General features: G+C 39.7%; 1 protein-coding gene across 2 annotated transcripts in view; it reads left to right on the forward strand.

The window, feature by feature from the left end:
• The first annotated feature begins 380 nt into the window (after positions 1-380).
• The window catches only part of DTWD2 (DTW motif tRNA-uridine aminocarboxypropyltransferase 2), a 165,598-nt gene continuing 147,601 nt past the window's right edge, over positions 381-18,377 (forward strand). The window contains exon 1 of one of the 2 annotated variants that reach the window (XM_017872342.1): positions 381-686. In XM_017872342.1, coding sequence (XP_017727831.1) covers positions 469-686 — 218 coding nt within the window. In that variant the 5' untranslated portion in view covers positions 381-468. Of the gene's footprint in view, positions 687-769; positions 851-18,377 lie in introns of those variants that run through there. The other variant, XM_017872344.1, reaches the window with a different exon arrangement.

Genomic DNA, 18,377 nt, shown 5'->3' on the forward strand with positions numbered 1-18,377 from the left:
GAGTAGTTTCCAGTGGATATAACCTCTTTGTTGGCCTTTAAATAATAAGTACATCAGCTGCTGCAACTGCGATGCATGCACTGTGGAAATCCTGCATATTCTTAAACTGCCATCCCAAGGCAGAAAATGCAGAATTCCATTTTATTTTAACTTTTAAACGGGTTAAATTCGGGCTTGGTACTGGGGTGCTCTCGGGGAGGTTTCCCTTACCTCTCCCAGTGAGGATACTTAACCTCACCAGCACTCCAACACTGTCCACACTTTCCTACCCGGTCCCACTGGGCACGGGCCAATCGGCTCGTTCCTTCCCAGCGGCAGGGTGGAACCTCCAGACTGGACTTCGGAGACCCGCCCCCTGTACGTGGCGTGCGCGCATGGCGCTACGCGACGCGGGCCGGTTTCTCCAGTGTGTGGCGCCCCCTGGCGGTAGCCGGGCTTCGATGCCACGGCCTGATCGGAGTGTCCGCCATGGAGTCACAGAAAGAGGCGCGAATACTCCAGCAGCCCGTCGCGCGGCCTCCTGGGGCCTCAAGGTCTCAGACGCCGAACGCCAAGGAGCGGCAGGAGGGCGGCCCAGTGCCGGCGGCGGCTGCCCTGGGCGCAGAGGCGGACGACGACAGTGCGGACGGGCTGTGGGAGCTGCCGGTGGAGCCGGCCAAACGGAGGCCCGAGTGCAGCCGCTGCAGGTGACCGCAGGGCCGGGGGCGGGGACTGCAGCCGGCAGCGGCCTTTGGAGGAGGCTGCGGCGCCCCCTGCCGGGGTGTCGGCGGCTGGGGCAGCTCTGCGCTTAGGGCGGCGGAGTTGGCGGGTGCACGTTGGAAATCTCGGAAATGCCGGGCACAGCTACCTAGTAAGAAGCCCTTTTTCCAGGTTCATGATTATCTAACCTTACTTCCTGCAATATATTGCGCGTGTCATGGGATGAGCAGACATCATTTCTGTTTCCAAGAAACTTAAGCGTCAGATAGGGAAATAAGGGGTGATGACAATAATACTTGTAGTATAGTTACACAGTCCTACTTAAGTGGCATAGTCGTATCTCAGTTAAAACACAAAGTGGATTGAAGGAGAGAGACAGTCTCCTTTGCCTATCCTACCAGAACTCTAAATATAGGGCCTTTTCAGGTCTTCATTCTAGGCTCTCTTATAACCCTACAGACGTCCCACTGGTAATTTTTAAAATTAAGTTTTCATGGTAATTTATCATCTATATCCCAGTGTGTCTATCTCAGACCTTTATTCTGAGCACAGGATCTGTGCGTTAATTTATCAGGTGTTTATTGAGTGCTTTGATAATCACTGACAATGCAGTGGAGTCCGTGTCTATGTATTCTCTTACTGGATACGGATAATAAATAAGCAAAGAAGCTATCCAATATGTAATTACAAACTGGGAAAAAAGCAATGAAGGAAAGGAATGGGTTGCTCTTACAGAAAATAGCTAGATGGTGTCGTGAACTATCTCTGAGATTTGAAAGATGAGAAGATTCCAGCCAGGGGAAAAGCATTCCAAGAAGGGGACCAGAAGGACTGAATATGGTTGAAGGTCTTTACTGCTTGAGTACTTGGAGTTTGTTACTTTCGACATTTTGACTTTTTCCTAGGGTTTTTATATTTTCTAAATGTACTATGTATAGTTGACGCTCAGTAGACCTCTGAGGAGGATGGAAAATTTGTTATTAGAAGGGACTGTGAATTTGAACATGGGGGTTTGTGAATGTAATTAATTTAAACAAGTTGTCTGAGGGGGTTAGGGGAAACATTTAAAATGTTTGGAGGAGTCTCAGTAGGATACTGAAAGAAAAGTGTTTCAAATATAAATCAAAGGCTAAATTACTGTGCTAGCTTTATTATGTAGTTTTTAGTCTGTTCAGAATTGTTAATTATAAATATATAGTTAAAATTCTGTTTACCAGAGATTTATTTTATACTGCTTTCTAAAAAATAAAAATGACTTGCTGAATTTTATCTTTTTTGGTTACATTTAGTTAATACCTTACGATTACAATTTTTCCCAACATTTCTGCACTTCGCTTATTACTGGTGAAATTTGCTACCTGTGAAAAGCTCTCCTCCCTCTTGGCATGCTATGCATTTTATTTGCTTTAATTAGGTAGAATATAATTCTAGAATTATGGAGAATATTTAGGTGTTGTCAATAAGACAGAAGCGAATTGATGGCTTTTTATGTTTTATTTCATTAGGTTATTAGAATTCTGCTAGTACCCTGTGTGAACTTCTTTACATTTATGTTTAAAATAGTTTTAAAAATGCGTTCTTAGATTTGATTGATCATTGAGTCACAGTTATTTGACTATTTACTTAAACTGTATTCATTTCTCTGAATACATTACTACAAATGTCATAGCCTAAGGGAGTTCCAGAAATTAGGTTTGTTCAGGAAGTGCAAACTCACTTTGACTTTTCAGCAGAATCTTGCTCGTTAGAAATATAACATATCTTCAATATGAATGGAATATTCTTTAAAAGATCCCAAACTTGTAGTTTATTATTGCAGGATATAGGTTCTATGAATGTATTCTGTCCTCTATGTATATCTTGTTTACAAAACCTGCCTGTATTCCATTTACCTCTTAGAATACCTTTCCTATCCCCCATTCCCGAACATATAACATTATCTTTTTTCAGATAAAGACAAAGTCTTGGTTGATCTCCCCAGAGTATGTATCATTAGCGTTATTTGAGATAAAATAAGAAGGATGAGGGTCATGGGACATGGTAGGTGCACAAAAGATTTGTTGAACAACTTGGTAAAATTCAGTTGTTCAACAAATATTTTTGGAGACCCTACTTCTAGACAGTGTGACAGACTATGAAATACAAAGATGAAAAAGAGATGACTTCAGTTCTCCTGTAGATCAGGATCTAGTGGAAAGTGGCATATCTATTTAAATGGGGAGCCCTCAGATTCAATAGCCGAAGATGTAGGGCAGCTTTTTCAAATTATAGGTAATGAACCACAGTGAAACTTTTGTTCTATGCATACTTATACGTAGTAGAGAATGTATTCAAAAAGGGTTTGACAAACATCAAATTTTTGAGGCTTTGAAGAAAACAGCAAAAGTGTTTTCTGAATTTTTCAAAGTAAAAGCATTTGTAAAATAACTTTGTTCAGGTTAAAATCATTTTGCTAATTTAAACATCTTATTTAAATTATATGACATCAGATTGGAAAGATTTAAACACTTTTTATATGTGTTTGATATCCTTCGGCAGTCTTCGAAATTAGGCCGTCATGGAGTAAGAGTCAGAAGGCGAAAGGGTGCATGTTCACCAAGTAGTGCTTCTGAGATTTTACTAGAGTCTTTAATTTTGTTAGGAAATAAAATGTAATGTTCGTGTGTATATGTATGTATATATGTGTATATATGTAAAATGCACGTAAGCATGTGGTCTTTTTCTTGTTGAATTCTACACTATCAGCTTCTTTCTTAGATGTGTATATGTGAGGTGTTATAGGAACATATAAAAAGGTGCTCCTAACCCTAAGTTTGAGTGGTGGAGATGAGGAAAAGATCTGGGAAATCTTGGAAGTGACATGTAAGCTGAGACTGAAGGACATAACAAAATATTTAACCTAGATTCTAATATTTAGGATTAATTAGGGAAGAGACTGGCTGGGGGAGGGCTTGAGGGAGGAAAAAGTGAGCTCTGCTTGAGGGAACAGGATGTATGAGAGTTTAGTGTATAGAATGTATAGTGTATTTGGAGAGTTTGGGAGAAGGGATGGAGTGGTGACAGACAAGGCTGCAGAGATTAGTGGTGGTTGCCTCAGAAAGGGCAAAATAAACTATGTCAGGGAGTTTGGGCCTAATGCTCTATAACCCAACAAGCCAGCCACGGTAATATTTTTATATTTGAAAGGTGGTGACAAGTTTGACTTTTGTAGGTGACTTTTGCTGTATAATTTATACTTTTTCATTTTATAAAAAAAAGCAGCTGGATGGTGATAAAAGGATACAAGCTTGATTGGGTAGAATTAGGGCCTCATTCCAGAAATATTTTAGTCATCTTAATTGTACTTTTGTATCTTCTGCAGATACCACTATGCATTTGAGGATGAGTCATAAACCACTTGCAAATCATTGGTCATAGGAATAATGGAATAATGTCTAAAAACAGTGTGTTTGAAAACCTGTTTAAGGGAAGAAACAGCAGGGAGAGCATGCACACAAACTGAATCAGGTAGACCCTGAGATGGAAGTTTTTATGTCTCCAGTATTTTCTTTTCAAAAGTAACAAGCTGTAAGAATTATAATAAACCGTTTCTACATATTTCACACCCTTTTACTAAACACCAGGCACATACCAGGCCTAGGTATTTTATATATGATAATATTTTGTTTAGTTCTTGTTTAGATTGCTGCTTTTTTTTTTTTTTGAAATGGAGTCTTGCTCTGTCACCCAGGCTGGATTGCAGTTGTGCAATCTCGGCTCACTTCAACCTCCGCCTCCCAGGTTCAAGCCATACTCCTGCCTCAGCCTCCCGAGTAGCTGGGACTACAGGTGCCTGCCACCATGCCTGGATAAGTTTTTTTTTTTTTTATTTTAAAGACGGAGTTTTGCTCTTGTTGCCCAGACTGCAGTGCAATGGCCTGATCTCAGCTCACTGTAACCCCTGCCTCCCAGGTTCAAATGATTCTCCTGCCTCAGCCTCTTGAGTAGCTGGGATTGCAGGCATGCACCACCATGCCCAACTACTTTTGTGTTTTTAGTAGAGACGGGGTTTCTCCATGTTGGTCAGGCTGGTCTCGAACTTCTGACCTCAGGTGATACGCCTGCCTTGGCCTCTCAAAGTGCTGGTATTACAGGCATAAGCCACTGCGCCCAGCCTAGGTTTTGTATTTTTAGTAGAAGCAGGGTTTCCTCCCTGTTGGTCAGGCTGCTCTCGAACTCCTGACCTCAGGTCATCAGCCTGCCTTAGCCTCCCAAAGTACTGGGATTACAGGTGAGAGCCACTGTGCCCGGCTACTGTTTGCTTTTAAATGATGAGGAAATAGAGGTAACAGGCAAGTAGCAGAATTGGGTCTCTAGCTCCAGTCCTCTTGGCTCCTTAGCTCATGCAAGTACTTGATCTCACTCCAGGCTCCTTGCTGAAGAAGCATTAAGATTTTGTTTGTACAGTAGGTATTGTCACCAGTTGAAATGGCATCATTAACACTGCAAGATTTTCAGGCTTTTTAAGTTAGTAAAAGGATGCTGAGTTTTAGTATTTTCTCTGGCTTTTAATTCCACATATCGTAACTTTTCCTTATTCTTTAGGCTTGGATATTCTGGAGGAAAAAGTGATGGGGGGAACATCGTAAGAGAGAAACAGAGAGAGAAAGTCAGGGAAGGAGAGAGAGAAGGGAAGACTGCAGGTGTTTAAGAAGAATGCATGAGCCACAAACTGGCAGTCTACAGATGTTTTGCTTTGAACTGTGTTTTATCAGCTTTTAAATTAGTAGCTAATAGTTCAAAATCAAGATGTTTTGTATAAAAATTCAGATTTCTGGCTTTTGTTGACAGTGGGAAGATCTGACAGCTTCAGAGACCACCTTCCTGAGCGGCAGTTGGTTAAGCTCAGTATTATTGGCTGTGCCCTTATGTTGGGCGTGATCTCTCCAGGTCACCGTAGCTCCTAGTCATTCCTATTTAACTCATTAGTGGTTAACTGCTGGCCCCTCATAGGCATTTATGTTTTGATTCTGTGTCTCCGGTACATCATTGTGGTTGTCTGACTGAGCAACTGGTAAATCAGTCTTCAAATTTGGTGTGAAAAGTGAAAAGTGGTAATTCCCAGGGTAGTTAATGTAGAATAACTGAAACTGTTGAATCAGTATCATCACTTAGAAAACAAACTATTTTGGGCTGGGCGTGGTGGCTCACGCTTGTAATCCCAGCACTTTGGGTGACCGAGGTGGGTGGATCACGAGGTCAGGAGATCGAGACCAGCCTGACCAACATGGTGAAACCCCATCTCTACTTAAAATACAAACAAATTAGCTGGGTGTGGTGGTGAGCGCCTATAATCTCAGCTACTTGGGAGACTGAGGCAGGAGAATCTCTTGAACCCGGGAGGCAGAGGTTGCAGTGAGCTGAGATTGCACCACTGCACTCCACCCTGGTTGACAGAGTGAGACTGTGTCTCAAGAAAAAAAAAAAGAAAAGAAAAGAAAACTATTTTGGTAAATTTAAAATAGGCTAGATTATTGATAATTTTAGGGTAAAATTTGGGTATTCTGAAGCTTAGTTTTGTACATATTAAAGATATATTCTCAAGAGAAAATTATTACATTAATTTGTTCTTTCCTGTTAGTATAGAAAATATGTTTATTCTTTGAAATAGTTCAGTCATAATATATGTGGAAAGCTGACTGATTTACAAATCACTGTGCAGGCTAATTGTATGTCCAAAGTTGAGCAAAGGTGATATATGTCAAGAGGGAATTTTTTCATAACCTTAATTAAGTCTTCAAAGAGGAATGGCCAGTTTTAAAAACCACATTAGAGCTTTCTAAGTGTTTGATTTATTTTCCCTAGGAAAAATAGGAATTATATTTTACCCTCTGATAGGTAGAAGTTTTCTTCAAAGACCGTAAAAGCACATTAATTCCTTGAGTTCATTTGCCCAAAATTAATAATTCATAGTTTCTATTAGTGCTTATATAGTTAGAGAATATATTCAGAAATAGTCTTGCCTAAAATTTGGTATCACTTGTAAAGAGTTCACAGGCTACAAAGTACTTTTACATTTTTGTTTAATACATGAGACAACCTTATGATTTAAATAGTGTTATTCCGTTTTATAGACTCTTACAGTCAGATGGCTAACAAGAGGCAGAGCTGCTTTAGCGTTCATCTTTTTATTGCTATACCACATAATAATGAATTATACTTAAATGAACAGTGTGACTGCATTTGTTTTCTTGCATATAGTAAGTATTTACATGAGGTGTTTCTTTGCCTTTTTCTAATCTAAAGATTCTTTTCCTTTACCTTTGGTCATAGGTATTTTAATTATTTTGAGATGAGCATTTTTTTTTTTTTTTTTTTTTTTTTTTTTTTTTTTTGAGATGGAGTCTCGCTCTATCGCCCAGGCTGGAGTGCAGTGGCGGGATCTCAGCTCACTGCAAGCTCCGCCTCCCGGGTTTACGCCATTCTCCTGCCTCAGCCTCCCGAATAGCTGGGACTACAGGCGCCCGCCACCTTGCCCGGCTAGTTTTTTGTATTTTTTAGTAGAGACGGGGTTTCACCGTGTTAGCCAGGATGGTCTCGATCTCCTGACCTTGTGATCCACCCGTCTCGGCCTCCCAAAGTGCTGGGATTACAGGCTTGAGCCACCGCGCCCGGCCGAGATGAGCAATTTTTACATTATCGTATTTTTTAAAGTCAAGCCTGTATCTCCTGAATTCTTTATCTGTCTGTGATGAGATTCTCATTCCTGTTGCTGGCTTTTCACTTTTATGTTAGGCAGATTTTGGGAGGCTGAGGTGGGAGGATCATTTGAGCCCAGGAGTTCAAGGCTGCAGTAAGGTAAGAAGGTGCCACTGCACTCTTGCCTGGGTGACAGAGTAAGACCCCATCTCTTAAAGAGAGAGAGAGAGGGGTTGTTGTTTTTTTCTTTTTCCTGCTGAATTTATTGTTTGCTTTTCTTCATTTTTCACTATTGGAAACCTAGTTGAAAAGTTACGTATTGAGCCTGTTGACCTTGCAAAGAGTAGAGAAATTGACCTGATACAAATATCTCTGATCTGTTTGTTTATGTAGACAAGTTATTTGACAGTCTAATTCTTTTTTTAAAAATTGTGGTAACATTTACATAACATAATATTTATCATTGTAAGCATTTCAGTGTACAGTTTAGTGACATTAAATATATAATGTTGTGTAGCCATCACCACAATTTATACTCCAAACTTTTTCATCATCCCAACATAAACTCTGTCCGTTAAACTATAATATCCTGTTCTTCCCTCCCCTCAGTCCCTGGTAACCTCTATTCTACTTTTTGTTTCTATGAATTTACCTATTCTAGATTTAAGTGGAATCATATATTTGTCTGTGTCTGACTAATTTCACCTAGCATAATGTTTTCAAGGTCCATCCATGTTGTAGCAATGAATGAAAATTTCACTTAATTCTGTGGCTGAATTGTATGTATTAAACCATATTTTGTTGATCTATTACCCATTCATCTGTTGATGAATACTTGGGTTGCTTTTATCTTTTGGCTATTGTCAATGATGATGCAATGAACGTTGGTATACAAATAATCTGTTCTAGTTCCTGCTCTCAGGTTTTTAAAAATATATATTTTAGGTTGATGCAAAAGCAATTGTGGTTTTTGCCGTTACTATCTAGGAGTGGAATTGTTGGGTCATATGGTTTTATGTTTAACTTTCTGAGGAATTGTCAAGCTACTTTCCACAGTAGCTGCACCATCTACATTCCCACCAGCAATGTATGCACCTTCTGTTTTTTCCACATCCCTGCCGACACTTACTATTATCCGTTTTATTATGCCCATCTTAGGAAGCATGAAGTGATATTTCATTGTGGTTTTGATTTATATTTTGCTGACTAATAATGTTGAACATCTCATGCTTTTGGCCATTTGCATATCTTCTTTGGAAAAATGTCTATTAAGTCCTTTTGGCAGGCGAATTGTAATGAGTGGGCGCTAAAGTTAGGCTGCCTGGGTTTAAATCCTGGCTCTGTGACATTGAACAACAAGTTACTGAGCATCTTTGTATTTCACCTTTGCCAAATGTACAAGTGAGACAATAATATTTATCTACCACACAGTGTTCTTAAGAGGATCAAATGATTTAATACAATAGAGTGCTTAGAACAGTGCCTTTTGTATGGTAAATGCTCAATAAATGTTAGTTATATTTAATTTTAGGAGCCTGAGAATGCTTTGCCTTGACTTATGAAAGAAAAGTGAATTCTAGTTAACATGTAAAATATGTTTTTTAAAGCTTCAGAACTTTTTTGTGGTAAAATACATAAAACATGCAATTTATCATTTTAACCATTAGAAAATATATTAATTTTGAAATGAATTATGGGATGATTAAAGTAGAAAGAAAATACAAGATATTGTTCAGTGGTGAGAAGAACACAACTGAATTGATTTTGTTTTACCAACTCTGCACTAATCAACTGTGCAACTTTGGGTGAAGTATGTGAATTCTTGGTGCTTTTGTTTATCTGTAACAAATAGCCTACTTTATAGGATCAGATTCATGTAAATGAAAGCAATTAGTACAGGAAGTATACATAACTTTTGCAAGGTAATGTAACTATTAATACTTATCTTTGGAAGATGATTTTTTTTAAGGTTTTTTATTTTTATTTTATTTTTTGCTTGGTTTTGTAAGTAAGCTTATCTCATTATAATTGCTCTTGTGGCAAAAGTCATGACACTGTCCTTGTAATGAGATCTTTGTGGTATTTAAGTACAGTCTTCCCTTGCCATAGGAGAGTAATTTGTTTCTCAGTCACTCCACTCTCACCCCAGTAGAGTGAATTCTGGAAAGCACAATTGTCATTGAAATTGATGATACACAGTTACCTAAGTAGTTAGCAAAGCATATATATGATACTTAATATGCTTGAAATTGAATCTTTTAATGCAAACCCCCAGAATAACTCACTGAAAAAAATGTGAATTCTTTGAGAGAACCTGATGTAATAGATATCAATTATATTGTGGAAATGATGACACCATTACTATTGTATTAGTCTGTTTTCATGCTGCTGATAAAGACATACTGGAGACTGGGCAATTTACAAACAAAGAGGTTTAATGGACTTACAGTTCCACATGGCTGGGGAAGCCTCGCAATCATGGCAGAAGGCAAGGGGGAGCAAGTCCCGTCTTACATGGATGGCAACATGCAAAGAGAGAATAAGGAAGAAGCAAAAGCGGAAACCCCTGATAAAACCATCAGATCTCGTGAGACTTACTCACTACCATGAGAACAATATGAGGGAAACTGCCCCGATGATTCAGTTATCTCCCACGGGCACTCCCACAATATGTGGGAATTATGGGAGTACAATTGAAGATGAGATTTGGGTGGGACACAGAGCCAAACCATATCAACTATTATATTATTATTATTTTCTTTTGACATGGAGAGTTAGTATTTGGCTACTGATTGATTTTATTCTTAACTTTTAGTTTTGAAGTAATTTTAGACTTACTGAAAGTTGTAAAAATTGTACTGAGAGTTCCTGTATATCTTTTACCCAATAACTCAGTATGGTTATTATGCATAACCATAGTACTGTATAGAACTATAAGGGCCTGAGAATTTATCTTATTTGCAAGTGGACAAGTTAGCCTGTCACAGTTTCATGGACGCTGGCAAAAGACATGAAATTCCTGGGCCAAAGACAAAGGACTTTATTACTCAAGGCACAATAGGGAATATGAGCTTCATGTTTGTGTTGTTTCCCTTATTCTCCCCTCCCACTCCAACCCCTACAGGGATTTCAGAGATAATTAGGTAGATGCTGTGCACATAGTGGGTTTGTGTCCTGACTGAAGGACCTTGAACTTAGTGTGTTGCTGAGTTTTTTTATAATGGGTTGCAAGTAAACCTGCTCTTTTTCCAGAGGGAGAACTTATCTGTCTTCCAAGGCTATTCACCATGTAGATACCTTTGAAAAGATAGTCCAGAACAAAGGGTTTTTGTCTCACTCACAAAACATACAGAAATGTAAGAGACCCATGGAGAATTACCTCCAAAGCTCAGTTACCAAAATGAAGAAATGAACATTGGTACAGTACTATTTTTCTTTTCAACTTTTAAGTTCCAAGGTACATGTGCAGGATGTGCAGGTTTGTTACATAGGTAACATATGCCATGGTGCTGCACACATCAACCCATCCCCTAGGTATTAGGCCCAGCATTCATTAGCTATTCTTCCTGATGCTCTCCTACCCCCTGCCCTTCTGACAGGTCCCAATGTATGTTATTCCCCATGATGTGTCTGTGTGTTTTCATTATTCAGCTCCTACTTATAAGTGAGAACATGCAGTGTTTGGTTTTCTGTTCCTCAATTAGTTTGCTGAGGATAAAGCATCTAGCTTCATCCATGTCCCAGCAAAGGACATGATCTCATTCCCTTTTATGGCTGCATAGTATTCCATGGTATATATGTGCCTCTTTTTCTTTATCTGGTCTATTATTGATGGACATGTGAGTTGATTCCGTGTCTTTGCTATTGTGAATTGTGCTGCAGTGAACATACACGTGCATATATCTTTATAATGGAATGATTTATATTCCTTTGGTAATATACCCCGTAATGGGACTGTTAGGTCATGTGATATTTCTGCTTCTGGATCTTTGAGGAATTGCCCCATTACCTTCCACAATCTTTGAACTAATTTATACTCCCACCAACAGTATAAAAGTGTTCTTTTTTCTCCACAACCTCACCAGCATCTGTTGTTTCTTGACCTTTTATTTATTGTTATTTATTTATTTATTTATTTTTTATATTTTTTGGGTGGGATGGAGTCTTGCTCTGTTGCCCAGGCTGGAGTACAGTGGCACGATCTTGACTCACTGCAAGCTCTGCCTCCCAGGTTCACACCATTCTCCTGCCTCAGCCTCCTGAGTAGCTGGGACTACAGGTGCCCACCACCACGGCCGGCTAATTTTTTGTATTTTTAGTGGAGACGGGTTTTCACCGTGTTAGCCAGGATGGTCTCAACCGCCTGACCTTGTGATCCGCCCACCTCGGCCTCTGAAAGTGCTGGGATTACAAGCATTAACCACCGTTTCCAGCCTCTATTTTTTTATTTTTTGAGATGGAGTCTCACTCTGTCACTCAGGCTGTAGTTCGGTGATGTGATCTTGGCTCACTGCAACCTCCATCTTCCCAGCCCAAGCTATCCTCCTGCTTCAGCCTCCCAAGTAGCTGGGACTACAGGTGTGCACCACCACACCTGGCTAATTTTTTGTGTTTTTGTTGGAGATGGGGTTTCACCGTATTGCCCAGGCTGATCTCTAATTCCTGACCTCAAGTGCTCCACCCTCCTTGGCCTCCCAAAGTGCTGGGATTACAGGTGTGAGCCACTGTGCCTGGCCGTTTCTTGACATTTTAATAGTCACCATTCTTACTGGTATGAGATGGTATCTCACTGTGGTTTTGATTTGAATTTCCATAATCAGTGATGTTGAGCTTTGTTTTGTATGTGTGTTGGCCACATGAATGTCGTCTTTTGAGAAGAGTCTGTTCATGTCCTTTGCCCACTTCTTAATGGGGTTGTTAGTTTTTTTTCTTATATATTCATTTGAAATTCCTTGTGGACTCTGTATATTAAACCTTTGTTAGATGGATAGATTGCCAAGCTTTTCTCCCATTCTGTAGGTTGTCTGTTCACTCTGATGATAGTTTCTTTTGCTGTGCAGAGGTCTTTAGTTTAATTAGATCCCATTTATCAATTTTTGCTTTTGTTGCAAAATTGCTTTTGATGTTTTTGTCATGAAATCTTTGCCCATGCCAATGCCCTGAATGGTATTGCCTAGATTTTCTTCTAGGGTTTTTCTAGTTTTGGATTTCACATTTATGTCTTTAATCCATCTTGAGTTAGTTTTTGTATAAGGTGTAAGGAAGAGGTCTAGTTTCAACTTTCTGCTGCATATGGCTAGCCAGTTCTCCCAGCACCACTTAAAAAAAAAAAAAAAAAAACAAAAGGTAAGGAATCTTTCCCCATTGCTTGTTTTTGTCAGGCTTGTAGAAGAAGATCAGATGGTTGTAGTTGTGTAGTCTTATTTCTGAGTTCTTTATTCTGTTCCATTGGTCTATGTGTCTGGTTTTGTACTAGTACCATGCTGTTTTAATTACTGTAGTCTTGTAGTATAGTTTGAAGTCAGGTAGTGTAATGCCTCTCCAGTTTTGTTCTTTTCCTTAGGATTGTCTTGGCTATTTGGGTTCTTTTTTGGTTCCATATGAATTTAAAATAGTTTTTCCTAATTTTATGAAGAATGTCAATGGTAGTTTAATTGGAATAGCATTGAATCTATAAATTGGGCAGTATGGCCTTTTTCACAATATTGATTCTTCCTATCCATGAGCATGGAATGTTTTCCCATTTGTTTGTATCCTCTCTGATTTCTTTGATTTGTAGTTCTCCTTAAAGAGGTCCTTCACTTTTTTGTTAGCTGTATTTCTAGGCATTTTATTCTCTTTGTAGCAATTGCGAATGGGAGTTCATTCATGATTTGGCTTTCTGCTTGCCTGTTGTTGGTACATAGGAATGCTTGTGATTTTTGCACATTGATTTTGTATCCTGAGACTTTGCTGAAGTTGCTGATCAGCTTAAGAAGCGTTTGGGTTGAGAGGATGGTGTTTTCTAAATACGGGTTTATGTATTCTGCAAACAAAGATAATTTGATTTCCTTTCTTCCTATGTGAATAGACTTTATTTCTTTCTCCTGCCTGATTGCCCTTGCCAGAACTTCCAATACTATGTTGAATAGAGTGGTGAGAGAGGGCATCCTTGCCTTGTGCCAGTTTTCAAAGGGAATGCTTCCAGCTTTTATGGAGTCTCTCTGTCACCCAGGCTGGAGTGCAGTGGCACAGTCTCGGCTCACTGCAAGCTCTGCCTCCCAGGTTCACGCCATCCTCCTGCCTCAGCCTTCCAAGTAGCTGGTACTACAGCGCCCGCCACCAGGCCTATTCAGTATGGTACCGGCTGTGGGTTTGTCATATGTGACTGTTATTATTCAGAGGTATGTTCCTTCAGTATCTAGTTTATTCAGAGTTTTTAACGTAAAGGGATGTTGCCTGTGATTCCAACACTTTGTGAGGCTGAGGTGGGCAAATCGCCTGAGGTCAGGAGTTTGAGACCAGCCTGGATCACATGATGAAACCCTGTCTCTACTAAAAATACAAAAATTAGCTGGGTGTGGTGGTGCATGCCTGTAGTCCCATCTATGTGGGAGCCTGAGGTAGGAGGATCCGTTAAACCTGGGAGGTGGAGGTCTCAGTGAGCTGAGATTGCACCAATGCACTCCAGCCTCGGAGTCAGAGCAAAACTCCATCTCAAAAAATATGTATGTATGTATATGGATGTTGAGTTTTATTGAAGGCCTTTTCTGCATCTATTGAGATAATCATGTGGGGTTTTTTTTTTTTTTAAGTATACTTTAAGTTCTGGGATACATGTGCAGAACGTGCAGGTTTGTTACATAGGTATACACGTGCCATGTTGGTTTGCTGCGCCCATCAACCTGTCATCTACATTAGGTATTTCTCCTAATGCTATCCCTCCCCTAGCCCTCTACCCCCTGACAGGCCCCAGTGTGTGATGTTCCCCTCCCTGTGTCCATGTGTTCTCATTGTTCCACTCCCACTTGTGAGTGAGAACATGTGGTGTTTGGTTTTCTGTTCCTGTGTTAGTTTGCTGAGTATGATGGTTTCCAGCTTCATCCATGTCCCTGCAAATGACATGAACTCATCCTTTTTTATGGCTGCTTAGTTTTCCATGGTGTGTATGTGCCCCATTTTCTTTATCCAGTCTATCATTGATGGGCATTTGGATCGGTCCCACGTCTTTGCTGTTGTGAAAAGTGCCGCAATAAACATACGTGTACATGTGTTTTTATAGTAGAATGGTTTATAATCCTTTGGGTTTATACCCAGTAATGGAATTGCTGGATCAAATGATATTTCTAGTTGTGGATCCTTGAGGAATTGCCACACCGTCTTTGACAGTGGTTGAACTAATTTGCACTCCCACCAACAGTGTAAAAGCGTTCCTGTTTCTCCACATCCTCTCTAGCATCTGTTGTTTCTGACTTTTTAATGATCGCCATTCTAACTAGTGTGAGATGGTATCTCATTGTGGTTTTGATTTGCGTTTCTCTAATGACCAGTCATGATAAGCTTTTTTCATATGTTTTTTGGCTGCATAAATGTCTTCTTTTGAGAAGTGTCTGTTCATATCCTTTGCCCACTTTTTGATAGGGTTGTTTGCTTTTTTTCCTTGTAAATTTGTTTAAGTTCTTTGTAGATTCTGGATATTAGCCCTTTGTCAGATGGATAGATTGCAAAATTTTTCTCCCATTCTGTAGGTTGCCTGTTTACTCTGATGATAGTTTCTTTTGCTGTGCAGAAGCTTGAAGGGGGCCAGCCCCACCACACCTGTGTGTATTTCTCATCAGGTGGGGTGAGAGACTGAGAAAAGAAATAAGACACAGAGACAGAGTATAGAGAAAGAACAGTGGGCCCAGGAGACGAGTGCTCAGCATACGGAGGACCTGCACTGGCACCAGCCTCTGAGATCCCTCAGTATGTATTGATCATTATTTTTACTCTCTTACTGGGGGGAGTATAGCAGGGCAACAGGTGGAGAGAAGGTCAGCAGGGAAACATGTGAGCAAAGGAACCTGTATCATGAATAAGTTCAAGGAAAGGTACTGTGCCCAGATGTGCACATAGGCTAGATTTATGTTTCTCTTTACCCAAACATCTCATTGTAGCAAAGAGCAACAGAGCAGTATTGCTGCCAGCGTATCTCACCTCCAGCCCCAGGGCGGTTTTCTCCTATCTCAGAATAGAATGAATGGGAATGGTCAGCTTTACACCGAGACATTCTATTCCCAGGGACGAGCAGGAGACAGAAGCCTTCTTCTTACCTCAACTGCAGAGAGGCCTCCCTCTTTCTCTACTCCTCCTCAGCACAGACCCTTTATGGGTGTTGGACTTGGGGATGGTACGGTCTTTCCTTTCCCATGAGGCCATATCTCGGGCTGTCTCAGTGGGGGAAACCTTTGACAATACCTAGGCTTTCTTGGGCAGAGGTCCCTGTGTCTTTCCACAGTGCATGGTTTCCCTGGTTAATCGAGAATGGAGAATGGAGAATGGTGATGACTTTTACCAAACATACTGCCTGCAAACATATTGTTAACAAGGCACATCCTGCACAGCCCTAAATCCGTTAAACTTTGATTCATTACAGCACATGTTTTGGTGAGCACAGGGTTGGGGCTAAAGTTACAGGTTAACAGCATCTCAAAGCAGAAACAATTTTTCTTAGTACAGATCAAAATGGGAGTTTCTTATATCTTCCTTTTCTACACAGACACAGTAACAATTTGATCTCTCTTTTCCCCACAGAAGCTGTTTAGTTTAATTAGATCCCATTTGTCTATTTTGGCTTTTGTTGCTATTGCTTTTGTTGTTTTAGTCATGATGTCTTTGCCCATGCCTATGTCCTGAATGGTATTGCCTAAGTTTTCTTCTAGAGTTTTTATGGTTTTAGGTCTTACATGTAAATCTTTAATCCATCTTGAGTTAATTTTTGTATAAGGGTTAGGGTTAAGGAAGGGGTCCAGTTTCAGTTTTCTGCATATGGCTAGCCAGTTTTCCCAACAACATTTATTGCATAGGGAATCCTTTCCCTATTGCTTGTTTTGTCAGCTTTGTCAAAGATCAGATGGTTGTAGGTGTGTGGTGTTACTTCTGAGGCCTCTGTTCTGTTCTATTGGTCCATGTATCTACCAGTATGATGCTGTTTTGGTTACTGTAGTCTTGTAGTATAGTTTGAATCAGGTAGTGTGATGCCTCCAGGTTTGTTCTCTTTGCTTAGGATTGTCTTGGCTATATGGGCTCTTTTTTGATTCCATATGAAATTAAAGTATTTTTTCTAATTCTGTGAAGAAAGTCAATGGTAGCTTGATGGGAATGGTATTGAATTTATAAATTACTTTGGGCAGTATGGCCATTTTCATGATATTGACTCTTCTTATCCATGAGCATGGAGTGGTTTTCCATTTGTTTGTGTCCTCTCTTATTTCCTTGAGCAGTGGTTTGTAGTTCTCCTTGAAGAGGTCCTCCACATCCCTTTAAGTTGTATTTCAAGGTGTTTTATTATCTTTGTAGCAATTGTGAATCAGAGTTCACTCATGATTTGGCTCTCCTTTGTCTATTATTCATGTGTAGGAATGCTTGTGATTTTTGCACATTGATTTTATATCCTGAGACTTTGCTGAAGTTTAAGGAGTTTTTCAGCTGAGACGATGTGGTTTTCTAAATACAAAATCATGTCATCTGCAAACAGATAATTTGACTTCTGTTTCTATTTGAACACCCTGTATTTCTTTCTCTTGCCTGATTGCCCTGGCCAGAGCTTCCAATACTATGTTGAATAGGAGTGGTGGACAGGCCATCTTTTCTTGGGCTGGTTTTCAAAGGGAATGTTTTCAGCTTTTGCTCATTCAGTATGATATTGACTGTGGGTTTGTCATAAATAGCTCTTATTATATTGAGATACATTCCATCAATACCAAGTTTATTGAGTGTTTGGAGCATTAAGGGGTTTTGAATTTTTATCAAAGGACTTTTCTGCATCTGTTGAGATAATCATGTGGTTTTTGTCACTGCCTCTGTTTATGTGATGGATTACATTTATTGATTTGCATATGTTGAACCAGCTTTGCATCCCATGGATGAAGCCGACTTGATCATAGTGGGCAAGCTTTTTAATATGTTGCTAGATTCGGTTGGCCAGTATTTTATTGAGGATTTTCACGTCAATATTCATCAGGGATATTGGTCTGAAATTTTCTTTTTTTGTTGTGTCTCCACTAGGTTTTGGTATCAGGATGATGCTGGCCTCCTAAAATGAGTTAGGGAGGAGCCCTCTTTTTCTACTGTTTGGAATAGTTTTAGAAGGAATGGTACCAGCTCCTCTTTGTACCTGTGGTAGAATTTGTCTGTGAATCCATCTGGTCCTGGGCTTTTTTTGGTTGGTAGGTATTAATTACTGCCTCAATTTCAGAACTTGTTATTGGTCTATTTAGGGATTCGACTTCTTTCTGGTTTAGTCTTATGAGGGTGTATGTGTCCAGGAATGTATCCATTTCTTCCAGATTTTCTAGTTTATTTTTGTAGAACTCTTTAGAGTATTCTCTGATGGCAGTTTCCATTTCTGTGGGATCAGTGGTGATATCCCCTTTATCATTTTTTATTGTATCTATTTAATTCTTCTCTCTTTTGTTCTTTATTAGTCTGGCTAGCAGTCTATCAATTTTGTTAATCTTTTCAAAAAACCAGCTCCTGAATTCATGGATTTTTTGGAGGGTTTTTTGTGTCTCTATCTCCTTCAGTTCTGCTCTGATCTTAGTTATTTCTTGCCTTCTGCTAGCTTTTGCACGTGTTTGCTCCTGCTTCTCTAGTTCTTTTAATTGTGATGTTAGGGTGTCAATTTTAGATCTTTCCTGCTTTCTCTCGTGGGTATTTAGTGCTATAAATTTCCCTCTACACACTGCTTTAAATGTGTCCCAGAGATTCTGGTATGTTGTATCTTTGTTCTCATTGGTTTCAAAGAACATCTTTATTTCTGC

The sequence above is a fragment of the Rhinopithecus bieti genome, unplaced genomic scaffold (genome assembly GCF_001698545.2).
Source record: "Rhinopithecus bieti isolate Rb0 unplaced genomic scaffold, ASM169854v2 scaffold_6439, whole genome shotgun sequence".
Taxonomy (NCBI): Eukaryota; Metazoa; Chordata; class Mammalia; order Primates; family Cercopithecidae; genus Rhinopithecus; species Rhinopithecus bieti.